General features: G+C 40.0%; 1 protein-coding gene across 2 annotated transcripts in view; it reads right to left on the bottom strand.

Annotated features, from left to right (window-relative positions):
• Nucleotides 1–1,169: 1,169 nt before the first annotated feature.
• Nucleotides 1,170–15,423, bottom strand: part of LOC131970495 (centrosomal protein of 164 kDa-like) — a 30,135-nt gene continuing 15,881 nt past the window's right edge. For both annotated transcript variants that reach the window (XM_059331905.1, XM_059331906.1), the window contains 17 exons: nt 14,069–14,614; nt 13,826–13,957; nt 12,281–12,467; nt 9,631–9,705; nt 9,420–9,542; nt 9,118–9,261; nt 8,491–8,574; nt 8,337–8,405; nt 7,988–8,247; nt 7,724–7,900; nt 6,168–6,348; nt 5,948–6,055; nt 4,072–4,174; nt 3,560–3,934; nt 3,395–3,467; nt 3,140–3,259; nt 1,170–2,103 (listed from right to left, as the gene is read on the bottom strand). In XM_059331905.1, coding sequence (XP_059187888.1) covers nt 2,007–2,103; nt 3,140–3,259; nt 3,395–3,467; nt 3,560–3,934; nt 4,072–4,174; nt 5,948–6,055; nt 6,168–6,348; nt 7,724–7,900; nt 7,988–8,247; nt 8,337–8,405; nt 8,491–8,574; nt 9,118–9,261; nt 9,420–9,542; nt 9,631–9,705; nt 12,281–12,467; nt 13,826–13,957; nt 14,069–14,614 — 2,854 coding nt within the window. In that variant the 3' untranslated portion in view covers nt 1,170–2,006. The remainder of the gene's footprint in view (nt 2,104–3,139; nt 3,260–3,394; nt 3,468–3,559; nt 3,935–4,071; nt 4,175–5,947; nt 6,056–6,167; nt 6,349–7,723; nt 7,901–7,987; nt 8,248–8,336; nt 8,406–8,490; nt 8,575–9,117; nt 9,262–9,419; nt 9,543–9,630; nt 9,706–12,280; nt 12,468–13,825; nt 13,958–14,068; nt 14,615–15,423) is intronic.

Raw genomic sequence — 15,423 nt, 5'->3', positions numbered from 1 at the left:
TCTGCACATTTCTCTCCCTTTTAAGTTCTGATGTCACTGAAGAACAAACATGTCCATGGCAAAAAAATAAATAAAATAAATGACATATCAATTTTTTTCCCACTTTCATGGAGTTAAATATTATTAACCAACTTCAGTCCAGCTGAGAAATTTTAATTAATTCGGAATTGTAACTATTTAAATGCTTTTCGTTTACACAATGCTACTGTTGTGAGAAAAAACAAACAAAATATTGCTAGGGGGATTTTTTTCACAGACTGGGATATGTTATTTTTTTGTGCAGTGTCTGATTCAAATGCCATCGATATGATATATTATTTTCCACTTAACAGTTAAATATTTAATCATCTTAAATCCTGATCATAACTAGAGAATTTCAATTCATTTTTCAGAATTTTAACCCTTGAAATGCCGGTTTATTTACATACTGCAACTATCAACCAATGTTGTCAGATATCTATTTTAATGAATAAAAGACTGATTTTTTTCTTAAAAACAGGACTCTATATTCATTTCTTATATATATTTTTTCCTATCAAAACAAAACACCCCATGCTCTAATATTGGTTTCAATTATATTGTAACAAGCTGAATTTAAATAAATATTAGACAATTTAAAATAAATACAAATAAATTCTGCTCTCCTTAATAAATAAATAAAATAAATTAAGGCCCTAACAACTGTCAACCAATGCTGTGAGCTATCTATTTAACTATTTATTTTATCTATTTGTTTACAGACTGCCACTGTTGATGTTTTTTTTATGTAAAAAAGAAAATAGTAAAGCTACAATTTGAAGCTAGGGATTGTAGCCTCTAATTGAAAGTCTGATATAATTAATGATTTTATGCTGGAATTATCATTGGATCAAATATTCTGTGGTTTTAACGGGCTTCAATGGGGCATTTTTGTCCTTAAGGGTTAAAAAGTCTGTTTTGATTTATTATAGACTTATTATAGGAACTGATGTTGAACCCTAAAAAATTTTGGGGGGGAAAAAGTTATAACCTCAACTAATTTTTTGCCATGTACAATAACAGCCACAAATCTCAAAATATTAAACATTTAAAGCCAAAAGTACCCTTAGTGAGGCACAAGAGTGAAACCTGAAGTTATGTCATCTAAAATCTTTGAGATTATTTAACAGGATCAGTACACAATACATTACTATATATAAAAGTATATTTATTAAAATATTTGATACAAAAATACAGCATTTAATCACAACAGACATGTTTTCTCTCTGCCTGCACACACGTTAACACTAATCAACGGCTCACTGCTACGGCTGTGCCTACGTCTGGAATATGAAAAAGCATTTATTGTAAAATAAATGTGGACTGACCTTACCTTTACAAACAGTAATTTCTGTTTCTGTGACATACTAAAACAACCACCACACTTACATTTCACACACATCACAACAGTGTCATAAATACAAATGTAGTTTAATGTGATGAAATGAAACTTGACCTCTGTGTAGCTAAAAAAAAGAAAAGTACTTTGTAGTGTTATGTCCTGCCTGAGCAGCAAATGGGTTCACGACATGAAGATAAGTTTAATGATGTCTGGGCCGCAAAACACACAAACTTTTCTGTGATTGTCTTGACATCATAGTAAACTAAACAATTTTTAAAAAGCAGTTTGGCCAAAGTCTGGCATGGAGCTAGAATCTGTAAACATGACATTGAAGTGCTTTAAATAGTCTCCTGTTGCTCGCAGCCATATCTAATGTTGGAGGATAAAGTCCTCAGCCCTCTGTGGCATGTTGCTCCCTGAACTGCCGTGTCCTCCGCACATCAACTCCTCCAATCACAGAGCAGAGGAGCTCAGCCTTTCCCTGAAAAACGTTTGCGCTGAAAACTTGTCAAAGGAATGGATCAAAGAGGGCACAGGACGCTCACATGAGGCCCAGTCACAGTGCTGACCCTGTCACAGTCATTAAAGCTCCAAAGTCCTCAGTGACAGTCACAGTACAACGGGACTGAACTGTGTCGTCGTGTCCTCAGTAGTGGTAGACTCTGATCTGGTTGTTATCGTCCAGACCCAGCTGGACCAGGCTGCTCTTGGTTGAAGGAGCCCGATAGCGAGTGAACAGAGGTCTGCAAGGAGGAGTTAAAGACAATAACAGGTAGAACAACATAAAACTGTCTCTGAAGTAATGGTGTGCTTCAGACAACAGATGGCAATAATGAGAAGTAGTAACATAAAATATTGGTTATTTTCCTTAAAATTGGTTCAAATCCGGTCCCCAAGCTGTTTCAGGGAGTTTTTTTTTGCTCTTTTTACATTTTACTCACTGCGGCCTTGCATTTTACCGCAATATTTAAAATATATATATATATATTCACTCTATAGAATCAGCACAATAATGGCTAGAATTTTAGAACTGGATTTTAAAATGTTTCTGATAAATTATTTGTCATAAATTAGAATTCATATATAGAACACTTTTCCAAGTGCCCACAGGTGTCATGAATAAAATTGGGTCTCCACATGCTATACACATTGAACTATTTACATTTTAACAATCTCTCCTGTCCTCTCCTCTCATCTCTGTGTAAACTGCCTGCTTTTCTGTCTGATTTTCGTCTCACTAAAATCAGTCATGGCTTCACAGTGTTACTGAGGAGAGTAGAAATGAATCAAATCAAATCAAAATTACTTTATTTATCCCTGAGGGGAAATTCAGTTAGTCTGTTAGCTCTAGAAGAATGTTTTTAACAGGTTGTAGTTATTCCAAACAGTTTATTTTTGATGACGTGTTAAATGAGACACATAGAATGAAGTGATTACTTTGCCACCTCTCCTGTCCTCTCCTCTAAATTTATTGTTTTTAACAGGATCTAGTTGTTCCAAATGCTTTATTTGCTGCAAGGTTTTAAACGAGACATGTAGAATAAAGTGATTTTGACCGAAATATCAAAAGTTTAAGCTTTGTTTTGGTTACTTTTTCTAACTTTTGTAACCTGTGATCCGTTCAAGACTGTAAAAAAGTTAAAACATTTCCTAACGATAATGCCTGTTTTTGCAGTTTTTTTCTATGATAAATGGTGTATTTTGGGTGGTCGTTCAAAGAAACCATACATTTCACATACAACTGAGATGTGTTTGTGTGTGTGTATGATAAAAGGATACATGCTCGTGTCTTTCTTGCGCATCTCCAGCCACCTCTTGTTGCCATCGATCAGCCCCTGCAGCCTCTGACCGTCCACCTCCACTGAATTCTGCATGGACCGCAGGCTACGACCATGTTCACTGAGACACACACACACACACACACACACACACACACACACACACACACACTTTTAGGGTTGTTGCAAGCACATTTAAGACATTGAGAATTGTGTATGTCATCTATAGCATGATGAAGGGGGAATTGCAGGTTACCCAGCAGGTATGTATGATGAATATGCTGAGGTTGTCCCTATGGTACTGGAGGCGATTGGGTCCACAGGTGCTCCTGGAGAACAGAACAACAGTTCAGGACCAACAACAACTGCTAAAACCCTTTTTAAACGAGTCAAAAGCCAAATGAGGTGTCTGATGTCATACTGGGGAATATCTGGCTCCAACGGCTGTTGATGAGGTCCTCCGAGGCCCTCAGCCCACTGCTGATGGGGGTGCTGAAGAGAGGGGGGGCTGTGGAGGTGCCTTGGGGCGCCCAGTTCCAGGATGGCTCTGACAGCCTCACTGAGGGAGGCGGGGCTGAGGAACTGGGGCCTAGCGTGTGCATCTGGGGCACGCCTGGGGCTGAGGTGGAGGTGGGGTGAGGCTGAGACAGAGGCAGAGTGAAGGCTGTATAGGGCGTGGTGCTCTGCCTCTGAGCTAGGGAACCCAATGCGCCCAGCACGGTGTTGAGCTGGCCTGAGATCTGCTGCAGGGACTCTGCTAATTGCTGGACTTTGTCTGGGACAGTCGGATGACCTCCTGAGGAGACAGTGAGGAAGACATGGAGAGAAAGAGAGGAGAGTGTTGCTGGAGAAATATAACAATCCAAAAGTATATAAGAAAATACCAGCAATAATGATAAGAAAAAATATGGTAAAACTATGAACATGTGTTACCTGTCCCATCCGGTGGGTCCACAGTGCTGCTGAGGTCAGATTCAGTCACATCAAAGGTCACCTTCCTCTCACCTGCCAGCCGAGACAGATCCTCAAACAGCGGCTAAACAAAAAGGCAACAAAACAGTCCAGTAAACAATTGCTATCATATGCTTGTTTGTACAGTAAAACCTTGTAACTTGATTTATTGTTTAAAAAAAAAAGTGAAGATAGAAGTGCACATTAAAATATTAATTTATTATTATATTAAATGGTTCAAATAATATTGTAACAAGCTGAATAAAAATAAAAAATTAAAATAAATAAATAGAAGAATAGAAAAATTCAATTAAGGCCCTAACAACTGTCAAACAATGTTATCAGCTGTCTATTTGAATGAATACATTAAATTTTAAAATACAAATATCAATATAAAAATACTATGATTTTTCAAAACAGCACTCTATATACTACCATTAACAACCGCCTACATTTAAATCAGTTTCTCTCAATTTGTGACTGGTGTATTGCTCTTAAGCTGTTTTTGGGTCCTCTGTCTCCACATACTAATATATTGTTTTATCACCAATTCTTCTCAACCATGACTCAGCACTTATCCTGTTACCTAAACTTTATCTTACCCCTTTAAGCCATTGCAGCCACATCTAAATTGTTACTATAATAACCTTTACAGAATTCATTTGTACCCACAAACAATAGCTCATATTGTCAATTGTGTCGATGAAAAACCACATTATGAAAGTCAAGCATTTTTAACCCATTGACGCCGGGAAAGCATTACCGCATTTCTACCATTGAAACCGGGAGCGCTGTTGCGTCACTCTACCATTAAGGCCGGGACAGCGGATATGTAATTTTGTAGTATTTGTATTTTTTTCCTATTTTCGGTCTCTTGGCCAATGAAATGCATCAGAATCATGATCAGAATACATGTGGGAGTGTCGCAATGCAACATTGGACTTTTCCAGAACTTTGAAATCATGGAGGAAGACGACTATAGTGGAGGAGCTCAGAAGTAAGTGACGGAAGCGATCTTGATGAAAACAGCGCCGATGATTTAATTGCTGATCCGGACTTTGAACCCTCGGAACCAATCGACCGGCATTTATGGATGAGGAATATGTTTTTAGACGACATATTTTCACCGAAGAACAGACAGATTTGTGGCCATCTGGAGATAATAATAATATTATTAATAATATATTAATATGAATAATAATTGATTGTGATGATGATATAAGAAATCATGACTGTTTATGTCTTATATTATTTTATGCGTCGTTGAGTACCCTGAAAAGTGCAATATATAAAATGTATTATTATTATTTGTTATTATTATTATTATGATAATTATTATTTTTTTATTACAGTAGGCTAATGAGAACTATGTCTATTTCTTCCAATGGCCATATCATGTTTGCATCTTGCTAATGGGCATGCATTAGTATTATGCATAGGATTTTTTATTCAGACAAATGTAACATTGCTGAGTTTGTTGATTTTTTTAAAAACTTTATTGAAGGTTTGGACAAATAAACTCAACTTCTCATGAAAGCCACGGGTATAAGCTCTCAAATACTTTTTGAATTTCATTTCTATCTGCTACAGAGGCTGAAAAATCTTCTGTTGAATTTCCAGAACTTCAGGTTTTAGGGGGTTCTTTCAAAATCGCCCATAGGTTTTCCAGGCGTTTTAGGCCTTAATGGGTTAAAGCAGTATATTAAAAGTCAACCATATTCCTAACTTTGAAAACATAATGGTTAAAAATCAAGCTTTTTTTCCCCCACACTTTCAAGACTTTTTCTGAGCTCTGAAAAGCACTAAACCAAAGTAAAGTATCATTTAACTGATGTATTGGTTGAGTTTGTCTCCTGACCTCTTCAGCTATTGAGCTCTCCAGCTGCTGGAGTTGCTCCTCTTTCCTGCGCAGGAGAGTGTTTCCTCTCTGAACTGTCCGCTGCAGCTCCGACACATTTCTGGCCTCCTGACAGAACAAAAGGAAGGAACTAAAAACTTGTTTCAAATCAGCCCAATCTAACCAGTGAACACACCAATTATTATTCAGCAGGAATTGAGTCACGCTCCACTCTCCCTACCTGCTGGAGGTTTCTTATCATCTCCTCAGTCACCCCTCCTTCCCGGTTGGGGTCCTTGGAGGAACTGGTCTGGGCTGTCTGCAGAGCTGCCTGTCTCTCCATCAGCCGGCGGCTCTCCTTCTCCAGGAATGCTTTGGTCTTTTGGATGGATGCTCCATGTGAGGAGATGTAGCGTCTGAACCTGGACAAATAGAGGCGTGGGGGTTAAATTAAAACCATAAATTATCTGATCAACAGTGAACCATTAATTATCATGACCAGCCTTCATTCCTCTGATAAGTATTTTAATGAATAAGGTAATAATGCATTCTCAAAACATGCACTTAAACAATACTCTACATACTACTATTGTTTTATCGACAGTTCTCCTCAACCATGAGTCAGCACTTTTAGACAACTGCGGACATTTACATCAGTTTCTCTCAATTTGTGACTAGTGTATTGCTATTAAGCCGTTTTTGGGACCTCTGTCTCCACATACTAATATATTGTTTTATCAACAGTTCTCCTCAACAATGACTCAGCACTTTTAGACAACTGCCAACTATTACATCAGCTTCTCTCAATTTTTGATTGGTGTGTTGCTCTTAAACAGTTTTTGGGACCTTTGTCTCAACATACTACTATTGTGTTTTATCACCAGTTCTTTTCAACCATGATTCAGTACTTTTCCTACTACTTCAACTTGACCTTACCCCTTTAAGCCACCAATGCAGTGTAGCTTCAGCTCTTTAATGAACTTAAAAAAAATGTACATTTTATGTACATTATTGGTATTAATCAACTTTTCATTACATTCATATTAATTCCACCTAATCCCTCTTTATAAACTATTCCTCCTTCTTTAAAGAATATTGGTCAGTGTCAGCCACTCCCACTGACTGCTATGATACAATATGACATCATGTACATTTTATGTATATTAATGACTCAATACGTGTGTGTGTCTGGAGTTGGTACACATTAGGGAAAAAAACACACATGCGAGAGGCAGCAACAGAAAAGTGAGTTATTTAAAAGAAAGCTGACTAAACTGATGAGTACCCTTCTAATCCAGTTTTTTTGCATATACCTCCACTGTTCCTTTGGCCTCAAAAAACAAGAAGAAAACCAAAAGAGGTGCAGGGGACTGGGCCTTCAGGATAATTTTGCTGTTTATTTTTAACTTAACCGTGCACGTGTGTTGGTGAGTGTATGGCTCTGCATGAGTGATAATAAACATGATGTTGATTTAGACTTGTGGACCGTGATGAAAATAGTGGTCAGATCATTAAGATCAAGTAGAAATACACAGTCTAAAAATGCTCGATTACAATTAAAAGTCCTGCATTACAAATATTATGTTAAAGTAGTAGTTAAAGTACAGAACTATTATCAGCAAAATTAACTTAAAGTATCAAAAATAGTACCCTTTATGCAGAATACTTGTTATTACGGCACTAAAATTACATACATTTAGAATTACTGATTATTGATGAATCAGCAAAAACTTTATATTGCTCAGAGGCCTCAAACAGACTTGTATTGTATTCTCTGTTTTCTATGTCTCTCCTTACTCGTCCATGCTGCTGTGGCTGTCAGGTACAGGGGACAGTGGTGGGTCCTCCAGGTCTTCTACATGTAGCGATGAGTCTCTCCTGTCACTAGAGGGCGCTGCTTTATCTGCCTTCTTTTTGTCCTGTTTAGGTTCAGGTCTGGGGGAGGCGCTCGCTCCTTCGCCTTGTTCCTGCTCACTGATTGGACAAAATAAGACCCTTTAAAATGCAAACACGCTTCGCACAGGAACACTGAAAATCATTGTTCCCCCAGTTAATTCATACCTGACTCTACGACTGAGGCGGTCGCATCTCTCCTGCAGCAGCGCAACCTTGCTCTCGAATCGCTCCCTGTCCTCCTTGGCCCTCCTGCTCTCTTCCCTGGCTCTGTCTCTCTCCTCCCTCAGCCTCTCTTCCTCCTCCTTGGCCTCACTCCTCTCCTCCCTGGCTCTCTGGATGAGTTCTCTGGCTTGATGTTTCTCCTCTCTCATCCTCTCCAGCTCCTCCCTCAGCAGGTCTCTCTCTTGGATCAGCCGGGGTAAGGCCTGGACACACCACACATAGGCGGGGAAATAAGTGGTTGATAGATGGATAGATCATGGATTTTCATGAAGAAAAAAGTGGGATGCCCAACCTCTATCTGTCTGTCCACTTCCTCCTCTTCCTCCCCAAGATTCCTCCTCCTCCTCTTCAGATCTGCTGCCTGATAAGAGACAGAAACCTTTAGACCATGTGGTTTAGATTACTGTAACAGGGATTAACAGTACATATAGTATGGGATAGAAGACCTTAGTCTGGAGCATGGCCTCCTGGGTCTTCAGCTCTTTTGCTCTCAGGTCCATCTGATCGGACAGATCCTGCAGTTCTGACTCCTAATAGAAGAAATAGTACAAATTTAGTATCTGGAATAAAAATGTATTCCTTTAAAAAAGTTCTCCCTGACCTCACTTTGGTGAGCAAAATACAATTTCAGTTCATATTCTAGAGGTATGTTTTAAATTCCTCTGTTATAATGACACAAATTCTGAAAAGAGAAAGTTGAGGTTCAGAGGGTTAAAATGAGGACCCGTGATCCACCGGTTGACTTGAATGTTCACACTTGATCATTTATAAACAGATTATCTACATATGAATGCAGAAACTGCTTAGTATGGGACACACATGACAGCATTTGGTTTTCCAATATATTTGGGACATCCACAACAGGTACAAATCAGAAAAAATGACTACTTTGTCCCAGGCTGAAATGGAACATGAAGATAATCTAAACTAGTGCATCTCGCATGAGTAACGTAAGGCAAAAGATCACTTTGTGTTTGACGTGAACACAGCATTACACCTTGAAAGGCTGCGTCCTGGCTCCACAAGTTATCATTACTATGATAATTACTATGTGTGTGTCCGTTTGGTCTCACCTTGCGTGAGTGTGTCAGCCGTGTCTTTTGTATCTGTGCGTTGAGCTGTAAGCGGAGTTTCTCCAGTTGGACAGCATGCGAGGCCTGGAGATGCTCTCTGTCCTCCTGCAGAGTAGAAAGCAAGCGCGCCCTCTGAGCTGTCTCCTGGAACACACAAACACAACATTCTGTCATGAAAAAGACAAGTTGTGGTTTTATTTTTTGTGATTTTGAGCCAGAAGTCGTTTTCCTTGATTCCAGCTCGAAAAAAAAGAAGATGTTTCCACTAATGCAAGTACAGGATGAGAATCACACTATCTAACCTCATCCAGGTTTTTCTCCCTGATGCTGTTCATCTCTCTCCTGTGTTCCTCCTTCAGCTGCTCCAGCTTCCTCTCGTGATCACGCTGCACCTCCTCCCGCACCTCCTGAAGAACATCAGCCAGCTAGACAGTGACAGCAAAGGTCAGTTTACAGAAGAAGTCCAATCTGTATCTGTTGTGTGTGTGCATGTGTAATTGTGTGTCCTCTAACCTCTCGGTGGTACCCTGCCAGTTGTTGTTCAGGACGTGGACTCAAGAGCTCCCTCCTCTTCTCTGAGATTTTGACCTTTATACAGACAAAATAGTGCAAACAGAGAGAAAGACACACATTTCGGAGAGATCATTAATCTGTGTTCATCAAATCCAATGTGTGTACCACAAACACAAACTTCTAGTTCTCACACTGTTCCTAAATGGATGTTAGACATATTTTAGTGTAGTTTATGTTTGTGAAACACTTGATAGCACCATCATAACCAAGAGGTCCTGCTCTTGCTGTTTGCTAAAAAACAACTGATGGGCAATACACTTACTGGGGATTTCCACCGGGCGCGTTACAGCAGCGGCACGTCAGCTTAGCGAGCCAGTCGTATACACGCGAGACAACGAGATCACGCGATAATCCTGACCATACGGGAGACCGCAAGACCCCGTGATAAATTCTAAACTCTATTTATACAGTCTATGGATAAACTGTGTGTATAAAGTAAACAACAACAACAACAACCAACTTACTTACTTTGCTTCTCTGACGTGAAAGATCTGTTGATCTGACCATCTATCCTTATAAAAACAATATGTTATGTCATAAATGATTGTATGATGTTCCACTTCAACAATCAGTCTTGTCGTCCGTGTCGCCAATCCTCTGAGACCCTTTGATTGATTGATTGCTGATCTGGTGCCCCGGCCATGACATAATGTTGATGTGAAGTAGGCTGCATGAACTGCGTATTGTGTTTTATTTTGTTTTACGCTGATTCTGAGTCGGACTTCCTGTCTGGTGCGATCTGCTCTGTTGAGATTTACGCGATTTGGCAGCGTCTCGTGGAGAAATAGAAGTCCTACCTAATGCTCGCGTAGAGACGCTGCTGAGACGCTGCTGTAACATTCCGCAGCGCGCCCGGAATGCTCTCATTGATTAGAGTGTTACCTATTTGCAACGGGGAACGTGACGCTGACGTGACGCTGCTGTAATGCGCCCGGTGGAAATCAGACTTAAGACTGAACATTACTGAGGAGGGTGACAGCAGGTGAGCCAATAGCATATGTCATAGAACATGTCATGACCTGCAAAATTGGCTTCAGGTGATGTTTTTCTTTTTAAATAATAAAAAAATTGGTATCCAGGTTAATAAAACAATGCTTGGGTCAAGAACTCAAGAACGCAATTTTTTTTTTGCTCTTTTACATTTTACTCACTGTGGCCTTGTATTTCACTGCAGTATATAATAAGTCCCGCAGCTCTATGGAATTAGCACAATCATGGCTAGAAATGGGAACAATAAAATGTCTTTTGTTCAAAATAAAACAGAGTTATAAATATGAAAAAAGAAACAAAGCAAGCTGAATTTCTCTGATTTTCCAAGTACCCACAAGCGTTGTGAATATTGAAAAGAAAATGGGTCCCCACATGCTATACATATTGAACTATTTGCATTTTTACAACCTCTACTTGCAACCTCTCCTGTCCTCTCCTCTCTGCTCTGTGTAAACAGCCTGCAGTTCTCTCTGATTTTCAGTGAATATTTGTCACGTGACCATTCGTCTCAGCAGAATCAATCACAACTTCACAGCGTCTCTAAGGAGAGCAGCATTCAATGTTTTAACAGGGTCTAGTTATTACAAACAGTATATTATTGGGGACATTTCAATGAGACATGTAGAATAAAGTGATTTTGACAGAATTTATCACAATTTTAAGCTTTGCTTTGGTTACTTTTTCTAACTGACTACTTACTAACTTGATCCATTCAAGGACTGTCGGAAAGTTGTAATTTTGACGATAATGCCTGTTTTTACGGTTTCTTTCTACATTAAATGTTGCATTTTTGGCGATCTGAAGAAAACATAGGTTATATAATTGACTCAACGCTATTTGTCATTATATGTTATTTAGTATTATGGATCACATTAGCTGGTGAAGACATTTGGCAAGCTAGACAACTAACATATGTACTCAGATAGTATTCTGCTGGAAAAACCTTAGCGGGTGAACACGCTAAGGAAAAAAAGGGGTTCGAAAAGATTAAAAAAATAAGCTAAGACATACTTCCAATAGAATGAAATCCAACTGTTTGTTGGCTTTGTTCCCAAACAACTACAGGTCCATCCATGAATGTCCTGTCGCTGGTGACCTTAGTTTCCCCTGATGTTTGTCACATTCCATTTTGGCTAGACAGACTTAATGGGATAAAACTTTTTGTGTGTGTGTGTGTGCTTACATGAACTTTGTTTTGGCGCACTGTTGGCTCTGTAAGGGAAAAAGTGTGCATAAAGGTCACATCTTTTGGATTTCCCCCGCCAAATTGTCCCAAGTCCTTTCATCAGTCCACAGACTGTGAGGGGGAACTGAGAGAGTTAGGGAAGGTTTCAGTTTCTAAGTTTCTGAGTCGTAATCTGTTCACACATTGGCAATACAAAGCGATTAACATGTATTAGTCGGTCACAGAGTACCTTTAAACTTTAATTATATTGTTTTTCAAACAGATGTTTGCAAAGCTATTTGTTTATCTTTGTTTTTCCTAGTATTTTGTTTACCTTCAGTCTGTGTGGAATGAGACATCATTAGTCACAGAGTCTTAAGGCTGTCATGCCTAAGACAAGCCAGACACTAGCAGGCCAGCACCATTCATAGTTACCTCTAATTTCAGTTTCTCCTCCCTCTCTCCCTCGAGTCTTCTCCTCTCCGCCTGCAGTTCCTCTTCCGACTCGGCCTTCAGGTGTTCGACATCTTGCCTCTTCTGGGCCTCCAGTCTGTCACGCTCTGCTGCTCGCTCTTCCTCTAGAGTGATGCGTAACTCCTTCAGCATGACCTCGCTCTCCTCCCTGAGCAGAGGACACACCTTTATGTAACTTAAGGAGGGTTATAAGTGAACAAATGCAAACTGATTTAAGTTCAGCTGAACCTTGTCAGTTCATCAGCCACCATATGATCAGACTTTGTGAGGTGATATGGACAGTCTGTATTGCAGATTTTGCCACTTTGTGATATTTCGACCAATTTCTTCTCTCCAAGAAGCAGTCTCAGTTTTGAGATGACATGAGCTAATTTTATAAATATATATGAAACTAGAAGATCTAGGGGATACACAGGTACCAACCATGCCATGATAACTTGTCGGATAGGAGGTGGCAATTGTCTTGTGGATTCAAAGAGCCCAATTTTATTCATGTGTGATGATGTCCCCATAGTGGCAAGTTCATTACAGTGAGAGCATTTGTTGGATCTCAACCTCACTGTATAAAATGAGCTGCTGTGACCTCTAGGATAATCACAGCCTCATGAAAACTTACAACCACACATTAGAGTATGTGCAGCTTTCCTAATTATAATGACAAGGGGTTTCTCAGCAGTTTAGAGAACAGGAGTGCTCATCATCCAATCACAGAAAAAATACAGAAATCTCCAAAAAGGCCTGCACTGTCAACGTCAGCAAGGGATCGGAACTTTCCAATCCAGTCCTCAGGGGCTCATATGGATTCACCAAATTATATTCCAGTGTGCAAGTGATTCCATTCAGGCTGGGAGCCCCTAAGGCAGTGGAGTTGGATTCAGGGAGCTACATGCACCTGCATAGACTGTATAAAAGAAGTGGACGTAGACTCTGTAACAGTCCGAACACCAGATCCAGTGTGGCTGAAACCTGCATTCACTCTATTGGCCAACAGCTTGGACTTGTTTTTAGGTGTCGTACAACTTTGACCCATTCACAGTGTTTCGTATTTTCAGTTTATGAAAAATATTTATACAGAAATACAGAAATCTCCAAAATGTTTCAAAAAGTCTTGAAACCAAATCACAACATGGATTTTTCTATGTTGTTCCAAAGTTCTTGGTGTAATGATGTAATATTCTGGAGGGGTTTATGACCATTTTTTCACATTTTCAAATTGAAAGAAAAGTCTAATTCAGCAGTATATGTGTTGAATAATTGGTATCAAACCGAGAATTTCTGGGAAAAACTTATGGGACATAGTTGAGCATAGAAATGAACTTCAGAAAGCCAAACAATGTTCTGAACCATTATACACATTAACATTATTAAACCTTGACACTGAGCTGTTCTCAAAGCTAATCTAATCTTCAGATCCCCAGCTTTCAGATATTGTACACCACTTCTATGTGGCATTTATTGTTGACCTGCTATTATGTCTAATGACATGGATTAATGTATGTTTCTAACCTGAGCCTTTTTTGCTGCCTCTCCCTTTCCTGCCGGGCTGACTCTCTGAGCTTCTCCAGCATCCTATCAGCCTCCTCATTCAGTCTGGCCTCCTCCTCTCCCCTCCTGGACAGGTGACGCTGCCGCAGAGCCCTGGGGAGTTGCACATACACATACACATGCATTTTTTTTAAATTAGGAATTTGTTTTTGTATAATATAGGTTTGTTATGGCATAAAAAGGTGTCATGCTCTCCATGCCTACCTCAGTCTTTCTTCGCTCTCCTCCTTCAGCTTCCTCTCCTCCTCCTCCTCTTCTCTCCTCAGCTCCTCCTGGAGGAGTCGCATCCTCTTCTCCTTCATCATATGCTCTTTCTCCTCCTCCACCTCACCGTCAGCCTTCCTCTTTTCCCTCTCCTCCTTCATTTCTCTCAGATTCATCTCCTCTCTCTCTGACCTCTTCCTCTCCTCCTCTTTCTCCTCCTCTTCCTTTTTCTCCCTCTCTTTCTTCTGTCTGTCCCTCCGGGCTCTCCAGCTGGACTCTTCTTCCAGCGAGCTCTCTTGGCTTTTTAAGTGAGGTTCAGCATCTTCCAGTTGGGTGTTGGAGGTGCGGACCAGCCGACCTCTGGAGGTCTCAGGCCTCTGCAGTCCCAAAGACATGCCAAGGCTTTCGTTTTTTTTTAGATAGAGCCTGACATCTTGCTCTGAGGGGGACGGGCTTGAGAGCGAGGCCGAATGGCTGGACTGGTGGAGGACAAGTCTGTCAACTTTCTGAGCTTGAGGGTTGTCTTTGCCAGCAGCCTTTAAATGTCTGATGAGGGAGAAAGGTGTTATACTAAGGTCAAAAAAGGCGTAAAAATATTCACAAGCAATCTTTATTAATCAACAACTTGTGTACAGTTTTAAAATGTCCACGCCCCCTTTTGACACTGTAGTTGCATGTTTCAATGATAAATATTTAGTATGTCGGCCAAAATAACTACATCATCAAAAAAGGGGTTCCATCTTTGTAAGGTCTGTCCACACGACAAGCTTTTAAAATGCTTGTTTTCTGAGCGGAGTTTGGATAAGTCAGTCAGGACAATATTTAGCTCTAGCTTTACAAGCTCCGGCTGAAAAAATATCAGCACGTATGAAAAAACCTATTTTATACAGTCTATGGAAAAAACACGAATGACCCTAATACAACATATTTTCATAATTTGCTTACTTGCACAATTATTTTAAATGTAATTGTGCAACGCAAAACATTTGTGGCTAGAACTTTCACCTCAAAGCAAGAGGGTCACAGGTTCGAATCCGGCGGTTGTCACTCTTCTGTGTGGAGTGAGTGTGTTCTCCCTGTGTCAGTGTGGGTTCTTTTTGGGTCCCCTGGCTTATATTTACACCTCTGTGGTGTTTCGTTTGCATCTTGAACGTCTCAGAGGCGCAATGGGGGACCAAGTGATCCCGGCTCTGTACCGCCTTCTAAGGTAGTAACAGAGGCATTTAACTGGCGAGACTGATGGCGTCAGTTAAAGCGCCTGCTACCTGTTAAGAAGAGTAATAAGTCTCCAAAAGTCTCCAATAACACCAGAAAAAGTCACTAGAATTGTCGCGAGTCGCTTTTTTGAAAAAGAG

Source organism: Centropristis striata, chromosome 4 (assembly GCF_030273125.1).
Source record: "Centropristis striata isolate RG_2023a ecotype Rhode Island chromosome 4, C.striata_1.0, whole genome shotgun sequence".
In the NCBI taxonomy this organism is placed as follows: Eukaryota; Metazoa; Chordata; class Actinopteri; order Perciformes; family Serranidae; genus Centropristis; species Centropristis striata.
This window is presented reverse-complemented; position numbering and strand designations above follow the sequence as displayed.